At 40.3% G+C, this 19,168-nt stretch overlaps 1 protein-coding gene across 4 annotated transcripts in view; it reads right to left on the bottom strand.

The window, feature by feature from the left end:
* Nucleotides 1-5,278: 5,278 nt before the first annotated feature.
* The window catches only part of DIS3L (DIS3 like exosome 3'-5' exoribonuclease), a gene marked incomplete at its 5' end in the record, with an annotated part of 32,308 nt that continues 18,418 nt past the window's right edge, over nt 5,279-19,168 (bottom strand). For 3 of the 4 annotated variants that reach the window (XM_079768937.1, XM_079768939.1, XM_079768938.1), the window contains 10 exons: nt 5,279-5,630; nt 5,719-5,893; nt 6,607-6,752; nt 7,632-7,810; nt 7,912-8,066; nt 9,529-10,062; nt 12,605-12,697; nt 13,271-13,518; nt 15,331-15,492; nt 16,815-16,984. In XM_079768937.1, coding sequence (XP_079625063.1) covers nt 5,322-5,630; nt 5,719-5,893; nt 6,607-6,752; nt 7,632-7,810; nt 7,912-8,066; nt 9,529-10,062; nt 12,605-12,697; nt 13,271-13,518; nt 15,331-15,492; nt 16,815-16,984 — 2,171 coding nt within the window. In that variant the 3' untranslated portion in view covers nt 5,279-5,321. The remainder of the gene's footprint in view (nt 5,631-5,718; nt 5,894-6,606; nt 6,753-7,631; nt 7,811-7,911; nt 8,067-9,528; nt 10,063-12,604; nt 12,698-13,270; nt 13,519-15,330; nt 15,493-16,814; nt 16,985-19,168) is intronic. The other variant, XM_079768940.1, reaches the window with a different exon arrangement.

Below are 19,168 nucleotides of genomic sequence, written 5' to 3'. Positions count from 1 at the left end.
CCTATTGTCTGTGTCCATAGGTAAGGTATAAATGCATATAAGATCTTTGGTTAATCTCTTCCTGCCCCCTCCTTCCCACTGAGATTTGTCTATTTTATTCATCAGTTTATTTTGTTCATTAGAATCCTTGTTTGTTTATTTTGATTTTTAGATATAATTGTTGATAGATATGTATTTATTGCCATTTTATGCTTCTCCTGTTCCTCTTCCTCCTCCCTTCTCTTTTTCTTCTTCCTCCTCCTTTTCACCTTCCTCTTCCTCCTCTTCCTCCTCTTCTCTTCTTCTGTTGAGAAATCAGCTGACAGTCATATGGGAGCTCCCATGTAGGTAACTAACTGCTTTTCTTTTGCTGCTTTTAAGATTCTCTCTTTGTCTTTAATCTTTGCCATTTTAATTATGATGTATCTTGGTGTGGGCCTCTTGTTTGAGACTCTCTGCCCTTCCTGGACTTGTAAATATATTTCTTTCACCAGGTAGGGAAAGTTTTTTGTCATTATTGCTTCAAACAGGTTTCAATATCTTGCTCTCTTCTTTTTCTGGCACTCCCATAATGTGAATGTTGGTACGTTTGAAGTTGTCCCAGAGGCTCCTTCCACTGTCTTCATATTTTTGGATTTTGTTTTTCTTTTTGCTCTTCTGACTGGGTGATTTTTGGTTCCTCATATTCCAAATCGTTGATTTGATTCTTGGTATCCTCTACTCTGCTGTTCATTCCCTGTAAATTATTTTTCATTTCAGTTAGTGTATCCTTCATTTCTGACTGGTCCTTTTTCATATCTTTGAAATTCTAAGATCCTGAACATCTCACTAAGTCTCTTGAAGCTCTCATTGAGATCCTTGAGCAACCTTATAATCATTGTTTTGAACTCTGTATCCTGTAATTTGCTTGCTGCGATTTCATTTAGTTCTTTTTCTGGAGACTTCTTCTGTTCTTTCATTTGTGACATGTTTCTTTGACTCCACATTTTGGCTGCTCCCCTGTGTTGCTTTTATGTATTAGGTAGAGCTGCTAATTGGTAAAGTGGCCTTGTGTAGTAGGTGTCTTGGAGGGCCCAGTGACTTAGCCTCCCCAGTCACTTAAGCTGGGCACTCTAAGTTCTCCCCTGTGTGGGCTGTGTAAACAGTCTTATTGTAGTTGAGCCTTGATTGCTGTTGGCATCACTGGGAGGAATTGACCTCTATTGGCTGTGAGGGCCAGCTGTGGCTACAGTGGAAGAGCTGCTGTGCAGGAGGCACTCCTATGGGGCAGGACTTGCTTCAGTGGGGCTTTGCTGCTGAGTCTTCCCCTTGAGTGTGTCGCTTGTGGATGTGTAGAGTTGTAATCTGCTATGGTCTGAAACTGTCCACCGGGTATAGTGGCTTTGGGGCCTCCTGGGAGGTGCAAAGTCAGTCACTGCCTGGGGCCACCTGGCAGGAGCTATAGAGCTATCTGCAGATGGCTGCTACTTGTGTTGGGCTTAGAAGTGCCCAGCTGAGGCCAAGCTATGAAGCAAGGCAGGCTGGTGCTAGTGCCAGATCTTGGGCTTCTAATTCATAGATATGGGGCACCCTGATGCCAGCTGCTGCATGTTTGAGAGGTTTTAGGAATGTCTGAAACCTGAGCCAGGACAGGACATTCATATGGAAAAGCCACTGCAAACAGCTTGGGTGGGGCAGCAAATTGGGTGAGGTGTAGCCTCTGGGAATTTCCTGGTGGAGCGAACAGTATGAACCAAGCTGATAGAAACTCAGATATGGGTGCAAGTCAGCTCTGTGACAGGGGAGATTTCAGCATAGGAACAATGACCCCAGTGAACAGCCTCGTCTGAGAGAAAACCACCCCTGAGTTCTTGCTCCAATGCTAGATAATCCAAACTTCCCCCATATGTCCCTGGATCTCCCCCATCCCCCCGGCCAAGCTGCTGCCCCAGCGCTACAGCTCAGAGGAAGTAAGTCTGAGCACTGGCTCTTTCTGAGAAACTACCTGGGTCTCCAGCAGCCTTTGTATCACTCAGCCAATCCCTGCTGGTTTTTATAGCCCAAACTAGAGGCCTAGTGCATGAAATTTGTACACGGATAGAGTCCCTAGGCCTGGCTGGTGATCAGGGCTGATCTGTGGGGTGACTGGCGGGGCAATTGGGTGGCCCCCGCTGGCACCTGCCTTGGCTGGTCTGGGGTCTGTGGGCTGTGAGCAGCTCCTGCATTGAGCGTCGGCCCCCTGGTGGTCAGTGTGTTACTGGTTGTTCCACCTATCATTCCGCTGTTCCGATTTGCATATTAGGCTTTTATTATATAGGAGGATTCCCAGCTCAGGAACCCTGGGACCCCTTGCTTCTCTCGGGAGGCTTCTGCAGCCGAGATATCCCTCTTGATGAAAAAAAATGCCAGATGTGGGTGTCTGAACAGCCTATTACATGCCTCCGCCCCTCCCACCAATCTCGATGTATTTTCTTTACTTATTTGTAGGAGTTCTATTCAGCCAGATTTCAGGCAGTTCTGAAGGATGGTTGCTCTATATTTCAGATGTGGTTGTGGGAGGCTGTGAGTAATGTCATTTACCTATGCCACCATCTTGGTTCTATAAAAGTTTCTTATTGCTATTTAGTTGAGCAATTTTCACTTTTGGTAAAATGGTTAAGGTTTTTATATGCATTTACATGTATTTTGAGAAATGACTTAAATATTTAAAGGGTCACATGAAAGGTTGATATATTGCCTGCCCTGCCTAGGAGCTAGGGAGGTTCAAATGCTCCTTGGTACCTACTGACCAGTTGGAGAGAAACTTGAAAAGTATTATGAGAATATGGCAGGTTCACAGGAGACCTTTGAGTTGAGAGATTCCAAGGATTGGGGATTTTCTTTTTTTTTTTTCTCCCCACCTGGATTGGGGATTTTAGAGGGGTAATTACAGATAAGGAAGTACTACATTGACAACTAAGTTTAAAGAAAGTCTCTCTAGTTCTTGGCAGGAGATTCTCATTGGGGAAAGGGAAAGTCAAAGCTAGTTTTTACAAACTAGGAGATGGGAGAGTTGCTTTATATGAGAAAGACCTACAGAGGGATGGGTTCTGAAGTGGCTTCCATCCATGAAGTTGGACAGCTTGCTCTCTTCAGGCTTGTTGATTCAGGTGGGGTGGAGAGTGACAGGGATGGTTTGGTTGAAAGGCCAGGAAGTTGAGTACAAGAATATAGAGATATGGGGGGCTAGGGAGGCTGTAGTCTTGCTGGGGGCCATTATAGTAAAGGGCCAAGAGGCATAAGCTTTGAGGATTGTGGCTTGTCGCTGTCAGTAGGGTGATCAGCTAGAAGATGGAGTCCAGTCTCTTTAGATCCAACCAATGGCTAGAGAAACTGCTTTCTCAGGATGGCCTGTTCTGGCTCTTCACCCTCACCAGCTGGATTAGAGGAGATGACAGAGGGAAAGGGCAGTTACTTTTCCAGGGGTGGGATTTGCTGGCAAAGGGACAAGTCTCCAACAAGAGCAAGACCAATGTAACTCATCATCAAAAATGAGGGTGGAAAGGGAGGTTTGAGAGAACAGCTTACCTGAGCACCCCACTCTACTCCTATGCCCTATCACCAACTGGTGCTGGGGATAGCAGGGGAGGTTAGAGTCAAATAGGAAATAGTTTAAAAGGGATAGGTGGACAGGACCAAGTCTCACTATCTGAAATAGGTTTAGTATATAGAATCCATAGTCAGATATACATCAAAGGCAAGGTTTAGTATATAGAATCCATTGACTGAAAAGTTAATCTGACAGATGTCAGACGGGTCTATGACTCAAATGGCCCACTGTTGCAATTAGTGGAAAGAACTGATTTGAAAGAACTGTTTTTAGGCAAGCTAACCAAATATTAATTCTGGGTTTATTAAAAAACAACTGGCAACCTGATTTGCAGAGCCAACATTCACTATTCATTTCTGAAAAATCAGTTTCCATAGTGACCTAATTGTACTTTATTTAATGCAACTTTAAAGATGAGAAAACATTTTACACATACAGTAGTCCCACTTAGCTCCAGGGGATATGTTCCAAGACCTCCAGTAGGTGTCTGAGACTGGATGGTACCAAATCCTACCTATCCCGTGTTTTCTCCTATATATACATATCTATGATAAAGTTTAATTTACAAATTAGAAACAGTAAGAAATTAACACCAATAATTAATAATAAAATAGAATTATAACATGCTGGAATAAAAGCTATGTGAATGTGGTCTCTTAGCAAACTAGCATGAATTTCCTTTTCCTTCACAATTTCACAGACAGAAGATTCATTCTTACTGTAGATCTTAACAACCTTAGCATATAATTTCTTTTTCTTTCCTTACTGAGAACTGTCACCTTTTCACTTAAGGAAGCACTTTATTGCTTCTCTGTGGCACATTTGAATTATCAGCATCACTTTGTGCTTTTGTGCCGGGGGTCTTGTCCAGCATCTAGAAGGGTTCAGGAATCTGGAGAAGGGACTGCTGTAAATTATTAAAGAGTCTAGAGATGAAACATAATTTTGGAAGGCATTTTGGGGAGCCAGAGGAGCTTGGTTATAGTAACCAAGTTCTCTGTCTCTCTGGACCCTTTGCTTTTAATTAACACAAATTGTTCTAAGGCAAAGTAGATATACATCAAAGGCAAGGTTTAGTATACAGAATCCATTGTCAGACTGGGGGAACTGCCTACAGCTGTTCAGGTGTTTGGCCAGTAGGAGGCAATAACATGTAGATTAAAATGCCCTCATCTGTCTGGCAGCAAGCAATCATCTATGCAAATCTTTAGGTGTGGGGAAATGCCCTTAGCCATTTCCAGCAGGCAATCCTCAAGGTTCTATCAACCTTTTGATGAAACTTCTTGCATTTATGACATGCTGGAATTAGCTTCCGGCACTTTTGGGCCGTTATGAAGTAAACTAAGGATTACTTGAAACACAAACAGTGTAATACTGACAGTCAACCTGATAACCAAGATGGCTGAGTGACTAACAGGTTGACTGCATATACTGCTTTGCTGTGGATACACTGGAAGATTCATGTCTTGTACGGGATGAAGCAGGACAGCGAGATTTCATCATGCTAGGCAGAATGGCATGCACTTTGCAACTTATGAATTGTTTACTTTTGGAATTTTCCATTTAATATTTTTGGACTGTGGTTGACTGTGGGTAACTGAAAACATGGTAAGCAAAACTGCAGGTAAGGGGGGACTACAGTATGTGAAATATTTACCCAATCTCAATGGATTAGAACATTGGGTGACACAAAAATTCGACTAACGTTATTGTTGGAAAGAGGGTAAAACATTCACATAAAACCCTTTTATTTTATTGAAGTAAGATGAGTACTTCATATTCCATGACTGTTTGAGACATCTAGGAGAGCTAGGTCCCGTATCTCTTCTAGAAGCATGTACAGGCTTCTACCTTTGGTTTGGCAGTATTTTTGAAAATCTTCCTGAATGATGTTTGCTTTGACTTCTTGGGCAAGCTGAGCTTCCTCCACAGATCTAGTTACTTCCTTCACCAGGTCACTCTTTAGCAAGGGGGCACTCTGATGAAGAAGTTCTGTATCTGGTATCATGTATGGTTTGTTGCTCATTATTTCAAGCCTGATTGTATCAGAATGGCATCGTGAGGCCTGTACGGATATTCTCACCTATCACAGAGGATAAAATGCGTATTACTAAATCACATTCTTTGTTCTTTACACTGAAAGCAATATGTAATGTAAATACAAGACTTACTGTTACATGGTCAAACAAATGGAACGTAACAGATTCCCCTGCTGTTGTGGTAGAGGTGATTTTGTTCTGAAATCGTTGAAGGGATCCTGGCTTCCATTCAGAACGGCTATCTGGCCCACATGAGATTACTAAGCCATCTTTATTTTTTAGGTAAGCAGCACCTTTAATCCCAAACCTGAATCATTGCCAGAATAAAAATACAGAGATAATATATTCTTAGTATGCAGATCTGGAATACTTATCTAGAATGCTAGTTTTTCTTTTAAATTAAAAATAATTTTTCCTGTGATTTACCTCTAAATTTTTATTTCATTGATCAAACAAAATATCTTGCTAAATAAGTAAAATCCTATCCTAAGACTGATACAGATATACTAGATTCTAATCTTTTATACTTTTATAGTGAATTATACAGGATGGGGCAAAAGTAAGTTTACAGTTGTATGTGAAACACAGAGTTTATTCTTTTATTATTTATTAATTATTCTATTATTTTCCATATGAATAACTGTAAACCTACTTTTCCCTACTGTGTATAATACATTATGTACATATGGTAACTATAAATAATTGCTAAAAGTCTGGCTGGCGTGACTCAGCGGTTGAGCATTGACCTATGAACCAGGTCATGGTTTGATTCCCGGTCAGGGCACATGTCTGGGTTGCGGGCTAGATCTCCAGTGAGGGGCAGCCCATCAATGATTTTCTATCATCATTGCTATTTCTATCTCTTTCTACCCCTCTCCCTTTCTGAAATCAATAAAAATATATTTAAAAAATAATAATTGCTAAAATAAATCTTAAATTATATCTAAAGTATTGTTTGTTGCTCTACATTTTTATTTTAACTATAATTTATTAACAATTTTTATGTTAGACATAACATACCTTGGTATAAATACAAGCACGCCATTTGTTCTAATTGAATAAATAACCCCATCGGCTATGCAACGCTCCTCAGTTTCTTGGTCTTTGTCTTTAAAATACATGCACTGGAAGAGCTCAGTAGACTGCTTCTGAGAATGCTGTGCTGCCTGTAAGAAGCACAACCCCAAAGCATGATGACAGACTTCTCTGACATTCCAGAAGAAACATGAAATTTATAGTCCCACAGAAACAATGTCTTCAAAACGGCTAGGTTCTGCCCCAGGTTGGAACGTCATCCCATACACCAAGAAGGTTGCGGGTTCGATTCCTGGTTGGGGCCCATACCTAGGTTTCAGGTTTGATCCCCGGTCTGGGCACATGAAGAAGGCAACTGATCGATGTTTCTCTCGCATCAATTAAAAATTTTTAATTTAAATAGTCAACATGGCCAGTGGCTATAATAATACTGCAAAGCACAGAACTATAGAACATTGGATATAGAAAATTATATTAAACATTAAGGTAGTTTCTAATTTTATGTGTCACCAAATGGTCTAGTTTGATGCTGTGCAATATTGAAGCCACTAGCAACAATATGAAATAGAACATAAAACAGCTTCTAAAACAATGATGTAAGTATATTGACATGGTGTGCAATCAATAACAGATGTTTTAAGTGGAAAAAAGGGCAGATTTCAAAACAACATGTATGGTATAATATTTTTATAAATAAGCATTATCTAAAATTGTTAATAATGGTTATCTCCGGATGGTAAGATGATAGATGATTTTTTACATTTCTATATTTTAGGGAAAAACATCTATTGTTAAATCTTCCAAATTCACATTAAGTTACTTCAGGACATTTGTAAATGTATTAAGAGCTACTCAACAAGCTTTATAATTTTTCATGTTATTTCATTGGTTAGAATGATTCTAACATTTAATTTGATAGAATATATGGTACTTCATTCTATTACACAATAAAAGGTGATATTCTCTTAGCAAAAGAGATACTGGGTAAGAGAAATTAAAACCCCTCTTACTCGGTTTCTATTGTTGATATGTCTGCATAATTCCTCAAGATCTTTGTTGCTGAACAAATTTTCCTTAACTTCCATTTTCTTATCTTTTGAAATGGCTGCCATTAACAATCGGTGTACTATGATATCTGCATATCTTCTTATTGGAGAAGTAAAGTGAGTGTATTTATCTAATGCAAGACCTTCAAAAAGAACCAAAAGATCAAAATAAATAACAACAAAAACTACTTTTGAAACAACCAGCTCAAGGTTAGGGCCACAGAAGGAAAACTTTATCACTCACCATAATGATGGAACTCCTCCTCCGCACAGGATCCAGTGGAGAAATAGAGTGCGTTAGACATGGCCTGCGTAGCCATAGAGCGGAGCAGTCTGTTTACAATGGGATCATTAGGGTCATTCGCGTTATCCAGAGAATCAGCCAGTGTCTTATTGGACCTGACAGAAAAATGGAAGAACTTTTATTTAGTCCCCAGCAACGACTTGTAAGCTAACACTCTGAGGGAACACTTCACTCATCAGTCTGTTTCTTGAGTAGTAAAGAGTAATGTGGTAATACCTATAAGGTTAAATTAATGCTTGGCACAAAGCAGGTGGTCAAATACTTGTTGAACTCCTAACACCCCTAACCTAAACTACTGTAGGTCAAAGAATAGACTTTTTCTTTTCTTTTTTTAATCCACACCTGAGGATATGTTTTCATTGATTCAAGAGAGAGAGGAAGGGAGAGGGAGAGAGAAACATCAATGTGAGAGAAACATTGATCAGTTGCCTCCTGTATATGCCCCAACTGGGGTTCGAACCTACAACTTGGGTATGTAACCTGATCGGGAATCAAACCACCAGGAATCAAATGATGTTCCAACCACCTGAGCCAAACCGGTGAGGGCTGGACTTTTTCTTTTTTAAAATCAAGAATTATAGAGCCAGATAGAGTTAAAAAACTAAACTAAACTAAACTAAATTTGAGGTACACAAGTAAAAGAAACCTAAATTATTATTATTTAAAGAGAGATAAATCATTCTATTTATTTACTCTCATATAATTTTTAAAAATCCAGGAAATAGCTTAGCTGGTGTGGGTCAGTGGTTGAGTGTCAGCCAATGAACCAGGAAGTTACAGTTCAATTCCTGGTCAGGGCACATGCCCAGATTGCGGGCTTGATCCTCAATAGGGGTCGTGCAGGAGGCAGCCGATTGATGTTTCTCTCTATCCCTCTCCCTTCCTCTTTGTAAAATCAGTAAAAAATAATATTTTTTAAAAATTACAAAAACCCACAGGAAATATAGGATTATACTAAAAATTTAATAATAGAGCATATAATTAAGTTCCGTATGTAGCCCACTAAGAGAAAAGAGGGAAAGGAATGATGGAGAATGAGGAATAGGAAAGCAAAGCAATACCGTGAGCAAAAGATACCATCAGCTAAGATAGTGGCAAAAAATCCATTTTGATTAATGAATAAAATTAGCACCTGTTACTTCAAAATAAAATATTGATAAATCCTTTTATACATAATTTTTAAAGGGAAACATTTTATCTTGGAGGTAGGGAGTAAAAAGTCTCCATCCATGGTGGCTTGGACTAATTTGCCATCTGCTGCATTTTTAAAGTAGTGAAATAAATAGAATTATTTTGGGGGATCTGCCTGAGGACTAGATGAGATTAAATCAAGGTTCTTTGCTTCTGCACTACAAATTGTAGTGGGTCAAAATTATGCCTCAACAGACTTGTTTTAATTTTGAGGCTCTATACCTACATTTTAGTATATGAAGAAAAAGCCAAGAAGTTTTCTATTTTTGGTCAACGATCTGGCTATCACATTTTAAGATCTACTGTAAGATAAGTAAGTGTACAACATTCCCTCCCATTCCTCTGCCCCCTCAAAAGAGGAACTACCGTGTATCTATGAAGAAGCCTTTCGCTTTAGCACATTCTCTCAACTCCGAGAAAAACTCCTGGTGTGGAGGAGGGTGTTGGCGCAACAAGGCCTGATGAGGGAAGCTCTCCCAGATCTTCTTGGCTACCCAGTGGTTGGCTAGGATCATGCATTCAGCCACCGTCTCATGGACTTCCAGGGGCTGCTTGGGGATGAGGTCACGAATGTTCTTCTTTTCATCCAGCTGTACGCGAACTTCTACCCCTTCCAGTTCCAGGGCACCACAGAGGTCTCGTTTAGCTCGGACGTGGCGTGCGATGTCAGTCAGCTTTCCAATTGCCCACACTAACTCCTCTAGCTTGGCTTGTCTGCTCCTCTCATCCAAGTCTCTGAATTCTGGAATATCATCGATGATGTTAAAGTTCCCGTCCAGTAGTTCCTGGGCTGCTTCATAAAACAGTTTGTATGATGATCGAATAATGGTTCTGCCATACCACACTTTCTTAATTTCATAGGAGGTTTTATCCAATTCCCACATGATGCTGACAGCATACCTACAAACCAGTAACACTGAAATGATTATTGAATCCTTCCATTTTTGAAGCAAGCAGAACTAGACCCTAAGTGTAACTTGAAATAAATGGCATTGCTACAAGTTTTTGGTCTGATGTCTCAACCTAAACACTCCACCACTAAATCAAAGTTAGACTAGATTTTGTTGAGCTCTGAGCAAATCTGAAATGACTTCACATGTAATGTTAGAACTCCTACCTTACAGCTTTCCATTTTAATTAGACTAGCATAGCACTGACAGAGGGAGTCAAGTCTACTGGCTCTCTAGTAAAGAAGAGCAAAGCCTTTCAAATCCCATAGAATGACACTGAACTATGACATGAGTGTTGATGGTAGGTAAATTAGCAAAAAGACCACTTACTAAAGAACCACTTAGCTACCAAATCACTCTATTTAAAAACATGCAACGTTTGCAACTCATAAAAAACAAAGGGCTAGCCCTAGCCGGTGTTGATCAGTGGTTAGAGTGCTGGATGGCACACTGAAGGATTTGGAGTTCGATTCCTGGTCAAGGGCACGTTGGTTCAATCACCAGTCTTGGTCGAGGGCATGTGCTGGAGGCAACCAATCGATGTGTTTCACATCAATGTTTCTCTCTCCTCTAACCCCCATTTTCCTCCCTTCCCCTCTCTCTAAAAAGCAAAGGAAAAAAATATTCTCACCAAAAAAAGCCCCCCAAAACAAAACAAAACCCCCCACTATTTTTCCCCAAGATACAAAAAAGCTCTTATAAATCAATTACTAAATAGATCAAAAACTCAAAAAAGGGCAAAGAAACATGTAATGATTCACAGAAAGGGATACGTAAATGACTATTAAAAATAAAAATGTTTTAACTTTACTTGTAGTAGTTGAATTAAAATGCAAACTAAAACCACTCTAAAATACAATTTTCATCTATCAACTTGGCAAAGTTAAAAAATTACAACATACTGTGTTGGCAAGGCTGTGGGGAAACAAGCATTCTCATCCATTAATGGTGGGAATGTAATTGTTGTAACCTCTACAGGGAAATTTGATTAAATCTATCTAATACATATATCTTTTAAAAAATTTATTAAAAATTTTTTTCAAGGTTTTTTTAAAAATTTATTTTATTTTAATTTTATTTTTAAAAAATATGTTTTTATTGATTTCAGAGGGAAAGGGAAAGGGAGAGAGAGATAGAAACATCAATGATGAGAGAGAATCACTGATCAGCTGCCCTCTGCACACCCCACACTGGGGATCAAGGCTACAACCCAGGCATATGCCCTGACCAGGAATCAAACTGTGACCTCCTGATTCATAGGTTGACGCTCAACCACTGGGCCACGCTGGCCGGGCTACATATACCCTTTGACACAGAAATTCCACTTTAGGAATTTATCCTCCAGATACAGTGTACTTCTAAAAATATAAAATGACTTATGTTCCAAGTAATTCAGTACAGGTTTGTTTATTAAATATGGTATTGTTTTCCACACAAACAACTGTAAACCTACTTTTGCCCCACCCTGTATATAACACGTATCACCATTTGTGTAAAAAAGAAAGACCGCATGTCACCCTAGCTGGTTTGGCTCAGTGGATTAAAGGTCCTGGGTTCGATTCCACTCAAGAGCACATGCCTGGGTTGTGGGCTCAATCCCCAGTTGGGGGTGTGCAGGAGGCAGCCGATCAATGATTCTCATTATTGATGTTTCCATCTCTCTCTCCCTCTTCCTTCCTCTCTGGAAAAAAAAAAAAAGACCACATGTCTATACTTGTGCTTATGTGTGTTATACCTAGAAAAATATGTACAAAACTAGAGGCCCAGTGCACAGATTTGTGCACTGGTGGGGTCCCTCAGCCTGGCCTGCGGGCTGAAATCGGCTCTCTAACATCCCCCGAGGGGTCCCGAATTGCAAGAGGGCAGTTCTCAGGTAACGCACCCTGGAATTGGGCTCCCTCCTCTCTGGTTTCCAGTGCATCACCTGAGAACCACAGCTGCCAAGTCACTGCAGCTTGGCATCACCTGCATTGAGCGTCTGCCCCCTGGTGGTCAGTGTGCGTCATAGCTACCAGTCGGACGGTCCAACCGTTGCTTAGGCTTTTATATGTATAGATTGGTAACTAAGGGAAAGTGATAGGAGAGATTCTTTCACTAAATATGTTTTAGAAGTATAAATTTTTGGACTATATGGTTTTATAATAGATAGAAACTTTAACTACAACAAAATAACAACACACCTTCCTAAGTTCATGCTCCTTATGCAAAACAGCCTCAACCAGGGACTATATATGCACAAATGTTCCCAGGCGTTAGTCAACATTAAAAAGCCAAAAAGCAGAGGGAGAAACTGCCTCACAGGGAGAGAGAGGAAGGGAAGAGAAGGCTGGAGAAATAAAGCTTTCTGAAAATAAGTGGTACAGAGAGGTATAGAGGATACAGGGAGGAAGCAGGGGTGGGGTGTGGGGTGATAGAGTGTGTTAGAAATAAGAGGAGAAAGAGACCAGAAGCAAGAGCACCAGGTGTCACACCGGTAAAAATAATGAATTCACCTATCGACGCCTCCCAGAAGAGAGCACAAATCCGAGCTGAGGATGGAGGGCAGCATATCATAGCGTCGGTCTGCTAAATAGTAAGTGGTGGCCCTGTGAAAGACACACATACGGTACATGACCTTCAGCAGCAAGAAGTACAACTGCTGACTGCATGGGTTGCTGTGAGGTAAACGGGCAAAATCTCAGTACAAATTCCCCAAGGCTGTTGTTTTTCCATAAAGTGCAGCCGACTGGGTAATAAAGCTATTCCCATGTTCCCACTTTTCTAAGCGATGCCGCTTCGGGCTGAGTATGCTTCCACTGATATAAAAAAAGAAAGAGAAAATGACACGACTCTTAGTTGTATAAAAAAAAAAATTAGAGTGTAATGATCCAGTATTTATATAAAACAGTATATTGCTACATGAAAAATTTAACCCATTTCAATTTAGAAGGAAATAATGTGTGAAAAGGTTCTGTTACAAAAAGCAAGGTACATTGATCAAGGTACTATTTTTCTAAAGGGAAAAGGGGAAGTGTACCTCAATTTTTTCTCCTGGAAGCGATCTTCAGCATTGTAATAAACTGTGAAATCTATGTTTTGAAAATCTGAAACTAGCATAGTTACAAAATATGTTACAGTGACATACACGTAATCACACTGCTTATTTCAAATAGCATTACCTTGTCTTAGCTTCAATGTCAATATAAGAATTTGGAGCCACAAAGTGTGTGACATCTGCAATGTGGACCCCGAGCTCCAGGTTGCCATTGTTTAAGGTTCTGACTGAGAGTGTGTCATCCACATCTTCACAACCTTTGGGGTCAATGCTGAATACAAGATGGGTTTTCCTCAAGTCTCTACGTTCTCGTTCCTCTTCAGGACTCACCTTCCAGGGATTTTCTGGTGTGTTTACTGGCATCTTACACATCTGTACAACGAGAGGCCAAATATTGATTAATTCCCCAGCACACGTTTCCTATAAAAATCTACTCTGACAGTCTCAATGTGACCTCATAGAAATCCCATTCATTACCTACTACCCTCTGCATTTGACCTGTGCTTGCTTCTTTTGATCAATAGTGATTATTAGGTGCCTCATATGTGTCAGGAAATGTGCTAGGCTCTGAAAAGCCAGGAGTCTATAGAAATAACAGTCTCCTGCCCATGGGGACCCTCCCAGTCTGACAGGAATGTTCTACAACTTTCACCAGCCTCTTTAGTTATGGGGCTCAAGCAGAAAGGAATGGGTGGCATACAAAGGGTACAGCCTCTACTCCATTTTCAAATGATCCATTTATTTAAATGTAGTTGAGCTTTTAATTCAAGTCAAACCCTGAAAAAAAATCAACATGTCCCAAATAGTAAAAGCTTATTTTTTTAAAGAAGTGTATTCCTCAAAGATAATTTAAGCAGGACCAATCTAGGACATTCTCTCTCCATTATTACCCGCTTAAACCATCAATTTGTAGCTAAGTAGGCTAAAAGGGAAGAGAATTCTAGTCCTGTAAATCTAATCCAGGCTTTATTTTACTCTAACATTTTCATTAAGAGCTGAAACAAGTCAACAAATAATCTCCAAAAACTAATGTTAAACATAAAAATTTAACAATGTAAAATATTCTAAAATATTTTACTAATATATCTACTGATCTGTCAAAAACTGCACTGAAAATAACACCCATATGCTCTTGATGGCAATGCAAACTGGTCCAATTTTTCTGAAGAACAATCTGCCAATACGTAGCAAAAGCTATTTAAATTTTTTATGTCCTTTGATTTGGTAATCTCACTTGAAGGATTACATTCCAAGGAAAATGATTAAGAAGAAAAAAACACACAATGTTTATAAAAGTACATAGTTGAAATAGCATTTTTTATAATACTGAAAAATTAAACAGCTCACATGCCCAACAACTGAGGAACACTTAAGCGAACTAGAGTACATCAATATACAATAATTTGCCATAACTATTAAAAATAAGTAGGCTCGGGCGGGTGCGGGGAGGAGGGAGTCAATTGGAAAAAAACAACAAAAAAACAAAGGGGACATCTGTAATACTTTCAACAATACAGATAAATTAAAAAAATAAAAGTAAGTAGGCTACATCAATATATAGAAATAAATTTAACTGAAAGAAGCAGAACAGAAAATAGTATGTGCACAGTAGGAATATAGCTATGCAAGAATAATAAACAAGATTTATGAGGATTTTAAAAGATCACAAAGTGATGAAAATTGTTGTTGCTTTATGTTCATGAAAGTTTTGTCTTCTGTAAAGGTTACAAAAGCTGTTTCATAATGAGCATGCTATTTTTTACCCAGGATCAGAGATGTATGGAGCCCAACAAGCTGCTTCCCGCAGCCTTCTGCAGGCCTCTGTGAATGATTATGACAGGGAGCAGAGCCCAGTGGGTCTGTAACTAGGTACCCTTGTAGTTGCTGGGGATGGATGCATACTGACTGTAAGATATGACATACCATTTTTAAGCACAGTTGGAAAATGTAAAAACTTGAGAGCTGTGAAGCTATAGGAAACTAACTCTGCACTTCAAGCTGATTTCAGTCTGGTCCAAACACAGAATAAAGAAGAGTGAGAATTTTTCATTATGTGTGCCTTTAGACAGTGGATCGTGACGTGCCAAGATTTTTTCTCTTAATGATGAAACAAACAACAACAAAGGCAAAAAGAAAATGTACAAAATGTCTTTCACCAGACCAAAGTTCTCAGAGAAATCTCACCTGAGCTTCTGAGAAAGGGGCGACAGAAATATTGTTTTCCACCAGGATGGTTGCAATTTCTCCTTCCAGATCTCCGATTCTTCCTAAAACACGCACAAAATGTCCATTTGGGTACACGGATGTCGATTCCCAGGAATCAATGCGCACAACCACCCTGAAGTCCTGCACAAAAGGAGAGAAAAAAGCAAAAACAAAACACATGAGCCCAGCGCCAGGAGTTAAGTAGATCAATTAGAAGCACCAAAAAACAAAGAGATAAACCGCATTGAGCTCCAAAAGTAGCCAAATTGCAAGTAATGGGTGTGTGTTTTTTAAAATAGGTCTTCCTGTTTTACCAGATGTCCATATGGTATATAAATGCCTGGCCCAGTGCTTTGGAGGAAGGCATCACCTCTCTACATCAAATAAATGGGATGGAAATTTTAGTTTATTAAAAAAAAAAAAAGAAAGCCTACTAACACATTTTAGTTAACATTTGCAACACAAGGAAAAAATTCATTTATGCACAATCCAAATTAAAATCCCAAAACAAAAATCTTAATTTTTTGTGTGTGGGAGTTAATTTCTTATTTCTTAAGTCATCTTCTGGTGGCGAAGAAGGTATCAGTGTGATTGACGCCAATGCTCCCAACTTCTAGCAAACCCTGGATAAGGAAAGCAGTACTTCCAACTGGCCTCAGAAAGCTGAACACTGTAAGGCTCCCAGATGTAAAGGTGCACAATGACCAGGTTACTGTCTCATTTAGAAACAGCAAAACATCAGGCTAATCAAATTGGGTGATGCTTACACTCTTCACCACAGTGCAAGTTTAATTTCTAACTTTCTTGTTTATGTCTTCTCTCTGGTGCTATATTCCTTTATGGATAATCGATTCTGTGAAGTATCACTATATCATCTCTACAGGGCAGAGTGATCGTATTTCTATATCGCTTGCTAGAAGAAAGCTTGTTAGTGTTGGCACAGTGTATCTATTCAAAGTTTCTGTGTTGGACAGCTGGATAATGTATGTTCTCTCTAGTTGTCTTACACAGCTCTTTCTAGGACGGTTTCTCTCTGGCCTTCATTCATTAACCAAGGACTATTTAATAGATGGTTCTATATATTTAGAATTTAAAAAAAACGGGATCTCAAATGCCAGATGCTATCAATAATTTATGCCTTCTTTTTTAAAAATATATTTTTATTGATTTAAGAGAGAAAGGAAGAGGGAGAGAGAGATAGAAACATCCATGGTGAGAGAGAATCATTGATCGGCTGCCTCCTGCAAGTCCCCCACTGGGGATCGAGCCCACAACCTGGGCATTGCCCTTGACCGGAATCAAACCTGGGACCTTCCAGTTCGCAGGCCGACGCTCTATCCGCTGAGCCAAACCAGCGAGGGCATTGTATGCCTTCTTATGCAAAGGAATTAACAATGTTTTCTGGAACTGCTCAAGAGCTGGCAGAAACTGGAGGAAAACAGTAGAGGTACAGTGTCAGCTACCTGGAGGGCTTCTGCCTGCTGAGTGCTAATTCGGATTTTGGGAATTCTGTAATCCCAAGGTGTAACTAGGATTTTCTGAGCATTTTTCCCCTGAGATTGGACCTCTTCTTTGGATGGAAATGTCACCACATAATCCCGCCAGTTCTTCTGGAGGATGCCCACCACTCTGCCTTTGGGGAAACAAAACAAAAGAAAACAAATCTTAAGTGGTGAGATGTCACCTATTTGGACTCAGACAAGTTTAGCAGTAAGTGAGGAAGAAAGCAGGAAATACAACATCCCATTTTTTTCAAGCACATCCACACATGTCGAGAGATGCTTAAACATTTGCCTTCCCAGCATTTTATTATTAAGATAGATTAAAAATATTAAAAAATATATTTTTTATTGATTTCTGAGAGGGAGAGGGAGAGAGAGATAGAAACATCAATGATGAGAGACAATCATTGATCAGCTGCCTCCTGCACACCACATACTGGGAATGGAGCCCAAAACCCAGGCATGTGCCCTTGACCAGAATCGAACCTGGGACCCTTCAATCTGCAGGCAGATGCTCTAGCCACTGAGCCAAACTGGCTAGGGCTAAAAAGATTTTTTAAGTAACGTTGGCAGTATGCCCTTTCTTCTGAGGGGCCTGATGTGACATTTAGAATCCACTAGTCCCACTTTCTCTTTTGCTCTTACCTTATTGACCTCAGGTTTAGGTATGTTGGGAAAAGTCAATGATTTTCACTTTTTTTAAACCCACTCCCTCTACTGGGCATTTTTACTATTTTTCTTGCATTCGGCCAAGATTGTTTGGCCCAACATGATATACAGGAAAGGATACAAATCATTTAAGTCTGATACACAACACTTTTAATCATCACTGACTGAAAAAACAAGTTTTAATATTTAAAAGTGTTGTCTTTGCCTGGCCAGAGTGGCTCAGTGGTTGAGGGTTGACCTATGAACCAGGAGGTTACAGTGTGATTCCCAGTCAGAGCACATGCCCGGTTACAGGCTCAATCCCCAGTGTGGGGCATGCAGGAGGCAGCCAATCAATGATTCGCTCTCATCATTGATGTTTCTATCTCTCCCTCCCTCTCCCTTCTCCTCTGAAATCAATAAAAATATATATTTTAAAAAGTGCTATCTTTTCTTTTCACAAACATTTATTGAGCCTCTACCAGCAATCATCCTGTGCTAGGTGCAGGGAATACAGCAGTATCAAAACAAAGTCCTTGATTTCCTGGAGTGTACATTGTAGTCTGGGTGTCTGTAGGGGTGGGAAACAGTGAACACAATAAATATATGTGAGGTAGTAATGATTGCTAAGAAAGATATATGTAGGGTAAGGTGACCCAGAGTAATAAAGGGTCAGAAGTAGCAGTTATTTTAAATAAAGTGACATGTGAGCAGAGACTTGAAGTGAGAAAAGGAGGTGTGAGGATGTTTGGGGACAGCTTGTTTCCGGTGGTGGAAAGGACAAGTTGGCTAATGGCAGGAGCAGAATGGTGAAGAGGACAATGATAGCAGGCAGCCCACATTGGCAGGACCTTGTAGGCCAGAGTAGGGACTCTGGATTTTATTCAGAGAAATAGGAAGTAGCCATTGGAGAATTTTGAGTGGGGATGTGGCAAGACCTAGATTTTTAAAAGGACCACGGTGACTTCTGTGTGGAGAAAAGACTATCTGGGAGCAAGGGTGGGAGCAGGAGACCAGCAAGGAGGCCGCTGGGGAAATCTCGCCAAGGAGTTCTAGTGGACCCAATTAGGAGGGAAGTGGTGGAGTGTGGAGTGGCCGAATTCAGTTAAGAGATGCTAGGACCTGCTGATGTGTGAAAGGAAATTCAAGGATGACTCCAGGGTCTTTGGGTTGACCAATTTAAAGTGAACATGCTATTTATGGAGATGGGGAAGACGCAGGGAAGAGCAGGTTTGGAAATAGGGAATTTGTTATTAGGCATGTTAAGTTTGAGATGCCCATTAGACATCCAGGGGAAGATGCCAAATGGACAACCGAGCAGACAAGCCTGGAGGCTAAAGGTGTCTGGGCTGGAGATAGAAAGCCAGGGGACTGAGTGAGCGCTCCCATGGAGAGTGCACAGGATAAAAGAGATCCAGAGAGGAGCCAGGTGCATGCAAAGGGACAGACAATAGGATGAGAGGAACCAGCAAAGGAACTGAGGGGGAGCAACCTGCAGGGGAGGGAAGAACCCAGAAGCCAAAGACGAGGATGTGGTCCAGAGGCCAAGTGCTACCAACAGGCTACATATGCCAAGGACTGCTGCCACGGAGGTCGCTGGTGTATCTGACAAGAGATCAAGGTTTTCTTTTTAGGGTGGGGGCACGGGGCGGGGGGAGTGCACCTGA

The sequence above is a fragment of the Cnephaeus nilssonii genome (genome assembly GCF_951640355.1).
Source record: "Cnephaeus nilssonii genome assembly, chromosome: 4".
Lineage (NCBI taxonomy): Eukaryota > Metazoa > Chordata > Mammalia > Chiroptera > Vespertilionidae > Cnephaeus > Cnephaeus nilssonii.
Note: the sequence above shows the minus strand (reverse complement) of the source record. Positions and strands in the feature narration are given on the sequence as shown.